The sequence below is a fragment of the Onychostoma macrolepis genome, chromosome 02 (genome assembly GCF_012432095.1).
Source record: "Onychostoma macrolepis isolate SWU-2019 chromosome 02, ASM1243209v1, whole genome shotgun sequence".
NCBI classification, from domain to species: domain Eukaryota; kingdom Metazoa; phylum Chordata; class Actinopteri; order Cypriniformes; family Cyprinidae; genus Onychostoma; species Onychostoma macrolepis.
In genome coordinates this window covers 23136645-23149290 of record NC_081156.1, presented here as the reverse complement: position 1 = coordinate 23149290, position 12646 = coordinate 23136645, and the positions used below count along the sequence as shown (strand labels likewise).

At 47.5% G+C, this 12646-nt stretch overlaps 1 gene segment (V, D, J or C); it reads left to right on the top strand.

Annotated features, from left to right (window-relative positions):
- Positions 1 to 11522: 11522 nt before the first annotated feature.
- Positions 11523 to 12161, top strand: LOC131528345 (immunoglobulin lambda variable 1-44-like). The segment is given in 2 exon segments: positions 11523 to 11642; positions 11785 to 12161. Coding segments are annotated over 2 exon segments (417 nt in total).
- Positions 12162 to 12646: the final 485 nt, after the last annotated feature.

Below are 12646 nucleotides of genomic sequence, written 5' to 3'. Positions count from 1 at the left end.
GGTAGGTTATGCTGCATATGCTGAAACATCCTTAAAAAAATATTTGGGTAAAAACATTATTATTATTATTATTATAAATAATGATTCTCTTACTGAAACAAGAGCCTGACTTCTTAGAAATGATTTTTTAGTTAACCAAGCTAATAACAACTTTGCATTATTAAGTATAGGCATATACATTTTATTGCATTTGAATTGAGAATGCATTTGAAAGAGGATATTAATTTCAGTTGTATTTTTCTTTTCTTCTTTCTGTTTTTTAAACTTGAAATGCAGTTTCCAGAGCGGCAGAAGTCATCACACCATACAGTGCTTCTCAGTTTGCTGATGAGGGTGACAGTGTGACACTCTCTTGTAGCTACACTGGTTCTGTTCAAAGTCTTCACTGGTATCGTCAATACACAGGTTCACCACCAAAGTTCCTCATAATGGATTATTATGGGACAGTTACTGAAGCTGATCCTCCAGTTTCTGGAGTCTCAATCAGTCACAGAAAAGACAACAGTAGTGTGGATCTGAAGATCTCCTCTGCTGCTGTCACTGACTCCGCTCTGTACTACTGTGCTCTGCAGCCCACAGTGAAAGGAAATCCACTGCAAGCTGTACAAAAAGCTATTTAAATAATACTGAAAGCGAGAGATGAAGATTAGGGTTTATGTTTTTAATAAATCACACAGATACGTCTTATAAAGTTCTTAGTAGATCCTTAAGAAACTGTCATACTGTGAAAATGTTCTGTGGCTGAAAGCGGAAGACAGAAGACAGATTTTTACTTTTATGAGGACATAAAACGTGTTATATGCATAACATGTGAGCCCAACAATGATTGTAATTAAAAGTAAATGTTAATAAAATTAATTCAAAAACATTTACGATTTTAGACGGCACATTTTAAAGCACATGGTAAAGCAACTGGCAAAACATGCTGTTCTGAGCTCCAACAGAAGGGGGCAACAGTATTTCACAAGCTGTTTTATTCACACTAAACAAGCACCTGATGTCTGTAAGAAATGCATTTGAAAGCACAGAACATCTTTCATATTTCACTAACCCACACCCACATTCATGCACATTCATACAAAAGAACTTCACTCAGTCTCACTGCTTTCATTCAACCATCAGCTACTTTTTTAAATTCATTTTATAAAGCCACATTGAGCATAATTTGGAACGAACAAATTCTGTAAGTTAATAATGATAATCTAATAAATCAATTTAATAAGTACTAGACACTTAAAATCTGATCTTTAAAGTGGACATCAGTTAAGATGGAGGAGAGGCAGATGATACTCATAATGCTCATCACAGTTTCAGGTAAATATGCTTTTTATCACAATTAATTATATTTTGTGAATCAAATAATTTAATCTAATATTATTTTCAGTGAAAAAAAATCATTATATATCAGGATATTTTATTTTATTAAAATATGATTCACTGCATTTCAGGTGGATTTGCTGACAGAATTGGGCCAAATGAAGGAGATACTAATATAATCAGAAAAGAAGGAGAGTCTGTGACACTGAGCTGCACATTTGAAACTAACAGCAATGATATTTGGCTTTACTGGTACAGACAATATACAAACAGAGGACCAGAATATTTACTGTATAAAGGTGCTCGATCTAAGAGCAGTGAGGAGGATATACCAGATGGGTTTCAATCAATTACATCACACTCATCGACTGCACTTATTGTTGTAAAAGCAGCTCTGTCAGATTCAGCTCTCTATTACTGTGCACTTGAAGTAGCCCAGTGATATAAAATGCCTGAGAAGCTTTACAAAAACTCAAACAAAATTAATGCTTTGAAGAGTCTTTAATCAGTCAGTATCAAAACACATCATGTTTTTATAAACCACAAACAGGTAATGTGGTAACAGATGTGAATTTGGGAGGTTAAAAAGGTTGCATAAGGGCATGTGAATATAATATGCATAACGGAGGGTTACGTAGGTAACCTAGGTTCTGTGAATGAAGTCAACACGCCACAGTATGGGTCAGCCTCGCTAAGGATGAGCTGTCAGGAGACGATATATCAAATTAACCACGCCCCGCTTGCAATCACCTCCTATAAATACAGGTGTTAATCAGCCGGCCCTTTCTCTTTTTCCGACTGGCTCTAAGCAGTCCCCGAGTGACCACGCTTCGTGGCGTGTTGACTTCATTCACAGAACCTAGGTTACCTACGTAACCCTCCGTTCTATTTCATCTCAGTCAACACGCCACAGTATGGGTCAACTGTGTACCAGATAAGGTCATGAGGGGAAATCTAGCGGGGCAATAACCAGGACATGATTAATGCAACAGAACCTTTATTAGTTCTTCATATAACTTACAACCAAACCACCAGGTAATAATACCTTGACATAACTGTAACAAAGCAGTTTATAACTGTTCCGCTGTTTGCAGAATAGCAGATGAAACTGTCCTTGCCAGATCCAGACGATAGAATTTGGCAAATGTCAAAGAGGACGACCAGCCTGCTGCCACACACACTTCTTCCAGAGAGGCCCCCTTAAATAATGCCCAAGAGGCCCCCATTCCTCTAGTAGAGTGGGCCACCACCCCCTTGGGAGGAGGCCTTCCAATGCTGTGGTAGGCTAGTTCTATTAGCCTGACCACCCACCTTGCGAGCCGCTGCTTGGACACCACCTGGCCTCGCACTGAGTCTCCAAAACAGACAAACAGCTGATCAGTCTGTCTGATCTGTTGAGTGCAAGCAATGTATCTCCTCAGTGCTCTGACTGGGCAGATTAGATGTAATCTGGCTGCTTCTGCTGAATCATGAGGAGGGGGATGAAAGGGTTCTAGTACCAAAGGTCTGGAGACATAAGAACGAGGCAAAACTTTTGGCAGAAATGATGGGTTCGGAAGGAGAGAAATGGATGAATCTTCTTCCCCCAGTCTCAAGCATGCAGGGTGTACTGACAAGGCATGCAATTCGCTTACCCTCTTAATTGAAGCAATAGACAAGAGAAAGGCTGTCTTCAACGTGAGAAGTTCTAATCCCAATTTGTCTAATGGCTCAAAGGGCTGTTCTGTCAGAGCTTTCAGGACAATGCCCAAGTCCCATGAGGGAACCAACCGAGCTTGAGATGGACCTAATCTACGAGCTCCTTTCAGAAAACATTTCACAAGAGGATGGACACCAACTGTGCTACCTCCGTAGTCCATATGGCGATCTGATATAGCCGCTACATATCCCCTCAAGGTTGACTCCGTCAGTCCCGTCTCCAACAGGGACTGGAGAAATGACAAAACTAACTCCACCCCGCATGAAACTGGGTCCATTCCCTTGGAATGACACCATTGAGAGAACCTTTCCCATCGAGCAACATACAGTCTCCTTGTAGATGGGGCTTTTGCTGCCTGCAATGTTGTTAGAACCGCCTCTCCCAGAGCTCTGGAAGACTCCCATCTAGTGGCCAGACGTGCAGATTGTACTTCCCTGGATTTGGGTGCCAGAGTTTCCCTTGGGCCTGAGACAGCATATTCTTCCTGACTGGGAGACAACTCTTCTTGCTGTTCAGCTTCAGCCCCAAGTTCTGTAAATGGGTTAGGACAACCTTTGTGTTGTTCCTGGCCTGCTGTTCTGTAGGGGAACAAATTAGCCAATCGTCCAGGTAGTTTGCTATACGTATACCCTGACGACGAAGTGGGATGAGCGCTGCATCCATACATTTTGTAAAGGTGCGAGGGGCCAATGACAGACCGAAGGGGAGAACATTGTACTCGTATGCGTTGCCCTGAAAGTAGAACCTTAGATACTTCCTGTGGTTCCTGTGAATCGGGATATGAAAGTAAGCATCCTGGAGGTCCACTGTTGTGAACCAACTTGCGTGATGAAGGTTAAAAGGGTTGATATGTTGAGCATATGGAAAGGCAGTCGTTTCAAATGACGGTTGAATCCTTGAGATTGAGGATGGGACGAAGACCCCCATCCTTTTCGGAATCAGGAAATAGGTGGAATAAAACCCTGCCCCATTGTTCCCAAGGGCAGGTGTGTTATTGCTCCCTTTCCTAAAAGGACCGATACCTCTGCTGTGAGAGACTTGCACTGGTTCTCGTCTCCCAGAACAGTAGGGACAATCCCTTGAAACTTTGGCGGTTTTGACCTGAACTGGAGCCTGTATCCGAACTCCAAGGTGCTTAGCACCCATGGACATTGGGTGCATTGGCGCCAGTGGAGGAGCTGTTGACTGGAAAAGTGTGTGGCCGGAGACTGATTGTCAGCGACGATTTCTTCCGCCTGACATCCGTGTGATAGAAGACTCTGCTTGTCTGCCCCTACGAAAGGACTGTCGAGCTCCTTGGCCTGGTCCCCCTAGAGCCCCTTGGCCAGCAGTTCTCCGCTGCCCTGGGTAGGCCTGGGTTAACGATTCCGGCCGAGTCCAGCTACTGCTCCCCGCTGATGTCCGCGGCCCACGAATAACTGGTGCCAGACGCACAGAGCGTGTCAACTCTCTTGTCTTACGGGACTGCTCCAGTGCTGCCTCTGAAGGGGGCCCAAAGACCTCACCAGGGATCAATGGAGCTGCTATGACTGCCATGCAGTCTTGGTCCAAAAGATTGGCCTGGGACAGCCATACTTGACGACGCGCTTGAACCGCACTGGCCATCGATTGTCCCAGAGCTTGGGCATGTGCACTTGTTCCTCGGATCAGCATGTCAATCACCCGTAATGCTTCTGGAATGTCTTCACTCGTCGAGGTAGAGGACAAATCCTGTAGTATACCCTCTAAATAAACCAACAGGAGGGAATTGGTGCATGCCAGTCTTGCAGACAAGGCAGAGGCATGATATGTTCTTTTTAGCTGACTGTCAACTAACCTACAATACTTGTTAGGGTGTATAGCATCTTTGCCAGCCCGGGTGGTTGCTCCTGCCAACATAGCAAATGTGGGCCCAATCTGGGGAGCTGAAGCAAGCCCGTAAGCTGCCGCCCCTGCCAGGTTGCCCAGCTGTGTCTTAGGGAGGGCAGTGGAACCTGGAACCTTCCATGAAGAATGCAACTCTGTCACAAAGTCTGGAAGTATAGGCAAACCTTCCGTTTTTCGGCGCTGAGAGCCTCTATCAAACACCGAAGTTGATGTTGAGGCAGGTTGTGAAGCCAGGTTCGCCCGTTCTGCTGCTCTAGCAATCACCGCCTTATCTGATGGATCCAAAGGAACAGGATCCAAGCCTGAGAAGAGTAATCCATTTCTGAATCAGAGATGTCCTCTTGATCTGATGGCATAGAATTGCCTTCCCTTCCAAACACTCCAGATGCTATCACAGATATCTCATCTGGGTGGCGGCATGGCTGTTTTTGCACCAGTTCCCCAGGGCCTGGAGGCCCCACCGGCCACTGTTGTGCCTGTAACAAATTATTCAGAGTCTCTTGCATTCCTTGCATCTGTCTCTGAAGATGATCCACTTCTACATGCTTGCGCTTGCGAGTGCTTACGCCTGACACCTTCTTCTTGAAGATTCTGCTCAGGCTGACGTACTTGTCCTGCAGGGATCTCTGCTGGGAAACCAATGTTGTCTTCCTCTTGCATCTTAAATAGGGAAGTGAAAACAGCTCAGCTAGCTTTTGTCTTCACAGACAAAGAGGTTTCTTTGGCTGAAATGACAAACGAAAATCTCTCCCTGCTGTGTTTTTTTTTTTTTTTATTTAAACAGCTTACTTCAAACTTGGTAGCCTTCACCTTCACAGGTGAAGAGGCCCCCTTGCCAAACAATCTGTGTTAAATACTCACCTTTACAACAGAAGTAACACTGTAGCCTTAATCCTCTAGGTTAAGAGGCTCCTTCACAAACAGCACGCGGCAACGCGGTAACTTTCACCCTCACAGGCAAAGAGGTTCCCGTCAGCCAGTTACTTTAAGTAATAAAGAAAGCAAATCTCACCGTCTTTACCAACTCAATCGTTAGCCAGGAGGCAAAAAAGAGAAAGGGCCGGCTGATTAACACCTGTATTTATAGGAGGTGATTGCAAGCGGGGCGTGGTTAATTTGATATATCGTCTCCTGACAGCTCATCCTTAGCGAGGCTGACCCATACTGTGGCGTGTTGACTGAGATGAAATAGAACATGGTTTCAAATGATCACTATTATATTACACTTTTTTTCTCCTTTTATGTCTTTGATTGGCTAAAACAAGGTGTGATTTGTTCAAAAACCAGAGATTACAGAAATTTAGACAACGCAGAAATACAGTGTACTTCATATGACAGTATGAAGTAATGACAGTACAAATACAGAAAATGACCTCCATGGCAAATCACACCCAGGGTTAATCAAGACACCTCTGCTCGATTTTAGAATATATACTGTACAAAACTCTGCCTGCTGTCATTAGGTAAGGGAAAATGTACAGTCTGTCACGGCACGGTAGGGATGTGCAGGGAAGGAACAAGGTCTGGGTCCAAATGCAGGGAAAAAATGAATTTAATAACAGAAAAGCCAACAAGGCAAAAAACAAAACAAGTCACGGAACAGGACACAACAGTCGGCAACACAGTGCGTGTGTCCACAGCAGCATACACGGGAAACTCGATCACAAATAACAATTATAATTCTACCAGGCAGAGTAGCGGAGTGTGACGTATAAATAGATCATGGTGATGGGGAACAGCTGGGAGTGTGATGAGTGGCAGGTGTGTGTGGTTATGGCAATGAGTCCGGGAAGATGGGAAGTGGCGACCTCTGGTGGTGAGAGGGATCATTGCGGACCCGGACTCATGACAGGACCCCCCCTCTAAGGAATGGATTCCAGATGTTCCCAAGCACCCAACCAAGGGAAGGCAAGGCGAGAACGGAGCAGGGAAGGGAGGGATGGGGAGGGCCAGGTCCGTGCGCTGGAGGGGGACCTGGGGACTGAGGCAGCGCCGGCGGGATGGGGACCCAGGGCAGAACCCGCGGCCACACCAGCGGTGTGTGTAGAGCTGCCACCCCGTAGCGGGCAATGGCTGGCTCCACCTCCTTGGGAGCCTTGTGAGCCTTGTGGCGGGCACCACCGCCTCGGGAGGATCGTGAGCGGCCACCGCCGCCTGGAGGATCGTGAGCGGCCACCGCCGCCTGGAACCTTGTGAGAGGCCACCGCCGCCGACGATCGTGAACGGCTACCGCCGCCTGAACCTTGTGAGCGGACACCGCCGCCTCGGGAGGATCATGGCGGACACCGCCGCCTGAACCCTGTGTGCGCCACCGCCGCTGGAACCTTGTGAGCGGACACAGCCGCCTCGGGAACCTTGTGTGGGGACACCGCCGCTTCGGGATACTGTGAGGATCGTGAGCGCCACCGCCGCTGACGATCGTGAACGGCCACCGCTGCTGACGATCGTGAACGGACACCGCCGCTGGGACGATCGTGAACGGACACCGCCGCCTGAGGATCGTGAGCGGACACCGCCGCCTGAGGATCGTGAGCGGACACCGCCGCCTGGAGGATCGTGAGCGGACACCGCCGCCTGGAGGATCGTGAGCGGACACCGCCGCCTGGAACCCTGTGCGCGGACACCGCCGCTGGAACCCTGTGCGCGACACCGCCGCCTGGAACCCTGTGCGCGGACACCGCCGCCTGGAACCCTGTGCGCGGACACCGCCGCCTGAACCCTGTGCGCGGACACCGCCGCCTCAGGAACCCTGTGCGCGCCACCGCCGCCTGGAACCTTGTGAGAGGCCACCGCCGCTGACGATCGTGGAACGGCTACCGCCGCTGAACCTTGTGAGCGGACACCGCCGCTGAACCCTGTGTGCCACCGCCGCCTGAGCTTTGTGAGCGGACACCGCCGCCTGAACCTTGTGTGCGGACACCGCCGCCTGAGCTTTGTGAGCAGACACCGCCGCTGGGATCCTGTGAGGATCGTGAGCGGACACCGCCGCTCGATGATCGTGAGCGGACACCGCCGCTTCGGGACGATCGTGAGCGGACACCGCCGCTTCGGGACGATCGTGAGCGGACACCGCCGCTTCGGGACGATCGTGAGCGGACACCGCCGCTTCGGGATCCTGTGAGGATCGTGAGCGGACACCGCCGCTTCGGGATGATTGTGAGCGGACACCGCCGCTTCGGGACGATCGTGGCGGACACCGCCGCTTCGGGACGATCGTGAGCGGACACCGCCGCTGACGATCGTGAGCGACACCGCCGCTTCGACGATCGTGAGCGGACACCGCCGCTGGAACCTTGTGTGCGGACACCGCCGCTGGGATCCTGTGAGGATCGTGCGGACACCGCCGCCTGGAACCCTGTGCGGACACCGCCGCCTGGAACCCTGTGCGGGCACCGCCGCCGGGGCGATCGTGTGCGGGCACCGCCGCTCGACGATCGTGCGGACACCGCCGCCTCGGGAACCCTGTGTGCGGGCACCGCCGGGAACCCTGTGTGCGGACACCGCCGCTTCGGGACGATCGTGTGCGGACACCGCCGCCGACGATCGTGTGCGGACACCGCCGCTCGGGACGATCGTGGCGGACACCGCCGCCGGGACGATCGTGAACGGCCACCGCCGCCTGGAACCTTGTGAGCGGACACCGCCGCCTCGAACCCTGTGTGCGGACACCGCCGCTTCGACGATCGTGAGCGGACACGCCGCCGACGATCGTGGTGCGGACACCGCCGCCGACGATCGTGAGCGGACACCGCCGACGATCGTGTGGACACCGCCGCTTCGACGATCGTGAGCGGACACCGCCGCCTGGAACCCTGTGCGCGGACACCGCCGCTGAACCCTGTGCGCGGACACCGCCGCCGGGAACCCTGTGCGGACACCGCCGCCTCAGGAACCCTGTGCGGCCACCGCCGCCTCGGGAACCTTGTGAGAGGCCACCGCCGCCGGGACGATCGTGAACGGCTACCGCCGCCTGAACCTTGTGAGCGGACACCGCCGCCTGAACCCTGTGTGCGGCCACCGCCGCCTCGGGAGCTTTGTGAGCGGACACCGCCTCGGGAACCTTGTGTGCGGACACCGCCGCCGACGATCGTGGTGCGGACACCGCCGCCGACGATCGTGTGGACACCGCCGCTGACGATCGTGCGGACACCGCCGCTTCGGGACGATCGTGAGCGGACATCGCCGCCGACGATCGTGAGCGGGCATCGCCGCCTGAACCTTGTGAGTGGACACCGCCGCTGGGAGGACCGCGAGCAGACCACGCCGCAATGACATCAGCGGGGTTCCTGCACGCAGCGATCAGCCCTGGACGCCTGGGAGTGGGCTGGAGGTACTGGGTGCGGCAGACTTTACTTTACTTTACTTTACTTTATTGGTTTATAGTAATGTGGACAACCTCTTTTAATGAAAAGAGCAGCTTTAGCCTCACGGCTAATTTCCAGCTGTAGTCCCCAGCCAGTTGTTAATTGGCATACATCAATAAATACATTACAATGAAAACAAAGCTTAAGCAAAAGCTTAGACAAACAAACAAAGTGGTACAAAATTGAAACAGACAAGCAAACACAACTTGCAAAGACATAAAAGCAGGTCAAGCAATAAACTAGAAAAATTGACACACAAAATAATCATGCAAAGGCCACATTAAAACACATATAGGACATAGCATTGAAACAGTCAGCAGAGATCAAGTAGCAGAAGCATGATCATGTCACATCTAATGCACACATCACATCTAGCATATTAATGTGTGCAGGTGTAATTGTCGATTAGCCAATTTTAAGGTGTGCAATAAAAGTCGAATACATATGTATGTTTTTAATTGTAATGGGCAATGAATTCCAGTTATGTATTGCAGTAAATGAAAATGATAATTGACCAAATGTACTTTTTCTGAGTGGGATTACTAGGTCGCCACGTGTGGTACTTCTGGTATTATGACTGCTGTTATTACGTTGGATTATGAATGAGTTGAAAGGAGGCGGAGCGGTATTATGTAAAATTTTATAAACCAGACAAATGTTTTTATATTTGATTACATTTTCCCAGCTCAGCAGTTTATATTTTTTAAGGATTATACAATGATGTAAACTATTAGGCTTCTGGTCCAAAATTTTAAGAGTTTTTATAAATAGTTGCTAGTGGCTTAAGTGATGAGCTGTTAGTTTGTCCCCAGCTTGTCAGACCATATGTTAGATGTGACATAATCATTGCATCCATAAATAATTTAGCAGCATGAAATGTAAGGGCACTTCTAATATATCTAAAATTAGCTAAACTAAACTTGACCCTATTGCAGACTTTCTTAATATGTGTTTTAAAAAAGAAATTAGAATCAATAATAACGCCCAGATATTTAAATTGTGGCACAATAGTAATGTTTTGACCCGAAATTGATATGTTTGACACACTATTACATTGTCTTTTTGTAAAAAACATTCCCACAGTTTTGTCTACATTTAATTGAAGACGAGGCCTCTGACGCCCCTTTGATCGCCGCTTCAGGAGCGGGCTCCGCAGCTAACTCCACCCTGAAAGCTGAGCCGCTCAACTGCAGAGCCAAGTTGATGTAGTCCTCCAGCGATTCCTCTGGGGCCCAGTATGGCATTATGGATTTAAAGGGGTCGGCCAGGCCTCCCCAGAAGATGACCATGAGGCAGGTCTTCTCGGTAGCCGACTGGCGAGCCATTCCCACGAAGTCCCCGGCATAATCCTCGATGGTCCGGTCTCCCTGCCGGATATCGAGGAACTTCCCTGCTGGACCCATGTTTGCTGGTAGAATTCTGTCACGGCACGGTAGGGATGTGCAGGGAAGGAACAAGGTCTGGGTCCAAATGCAGGGAAAAAATGAATTTAATAACAGAAAAGCCAACAAGGCAAAAAACAAAACAAGTCACGGAACAGGACACAACAGTCGGCAACACAGTGCGTGTGTCCACAGCAGCATACACGGGAAACTCGATCACAAATAACAATTATAATTCTACCAGGCAGAGTAGCGGGAGTGTGACGTATAAATAGATCATGGTGATGGGGAACAGCTGGGAGTGTGATGAGTGGCAGGTGTGTGTGGTTATGGCAATGAGTCCGGGAAGATGGGAAGTGGCGACCTCTGGTGGTGAGAGGGATCATTGCGGACCCGGACTCATGACATAGTCAGCCGGTCAACACTGCAAAAACCTTGTTGGTGATCAACAGAACCAAGAACAGAGCGTCAGATCATATTGTGATAACTATAATTTATTATAAATTATTTTAGAAATAATTATAATTTATTTAGATTTAATGGATATTTTATATGAGTCTATGAAGCATGCAAACATTTCATTAGCCAGTTGAGTGCAAATACAAATAAGGGTGATTTAGAATAAATTTAATCAAACACCAGACAAATATCAGTGTTTCCAAGTTTTACCATTAGAGGACAACATGTTAAAATGCACTTTAAACATACAATTGACTGTTGCAGTACTTGTTAGACACCTTATGTTATCCTCTTAATGTTTTGCTGTTTTTAAGTGATGGCTGAGATTGTGTAAATTCCAGTTCAGGAATTGTCACAGTTTGGTGTTGAAGTTTGCTCTAAAACATTCAAAAGAATGACTGTGTGTTAATGGGAGTGCAGCTTTTAGGGGAGGTGCTATCTGGAGACATCTCTGCTAGACAGTGAGAGTCTGCTGTCTAACAGTCTGTGCGGCAGATGAACTAATCCACTGAAAAATGATGCTCAGCTTTTTACTTTTGTTCTGCACTCTTGCATGTAAGAATTTTATATTTATATTCTTAAATTATTATATATTTTCATATTTTCCATTATTCAATTTTTTGTTTTTTTTCTTGTGCTTTTGTATTTCATGACAATGGAGTTGTATTGTGAGAATATGATTAAATCTGATTCACAGGTGCGAGTTTTGGGAATGTCATCACACCAGTCCAGCCTGAGGTGTTTGGGACAGAGGGGGACAATATAACTCTGTCCTGTAACTACTCTTCAGCAGTTAGTCTGCAGTGGTATCGCCAATTTCCAGGTTCAGCTCCTGAATTTCTTTTGATAATTCTACATAGGACAGGGAAAGTTTCACAGAAGTCTAAAATTGTAGACCTAGATCCTCGATTCTCTGGGAAAGTGAATGAAAAGAAAACCTGTGTGGATCTGGAGATCTCCTCTGCTAAAGTGACAGACTCTGCTCTGTACTACTGCGCCCTGGAGCCCACAGTGACAGGAAAACAAACTACACTGTACAAAAACCTGACTTATGTTAATCATCCAGTGGGTTAATTATTAATCATCCAGCATATTTCTGCAGACATTTGTTTGTGTTAGCTTAAAATAAATAAATAGATTAAAAAATAAAAAATCAGTAGGCTAACTTGTTAAAAAAAAAACATGTCTCATATCTTGATATATCATTTAAGGTAGTTTTCTGTAGAATAGAATTATATGTGAGAATACATTTTGTCTATACTTCAAATAATAATAAAAAAACAAAACAAAGAAAAAGTAGCTCAAGCATATTTACCATTCAAGAAAGCACAGTATTTCATATAGTTCTGAGCTCCAACAGAAGGGGGCAACATAATCTCACAAATTGTTTCACAAGCATTTCCCTGATGTTCAGCAATGATGATTGAGAAGTGCTATCAACATTTTATTCCAAACACTGAATGTAGTGTTGACTAATGATTATTAAAGTAATACCCTGGTGAAAGTATATATTTTCACTTGCTCCGTTTAATTGTGATAAAGCAAATTCATTAGATTAG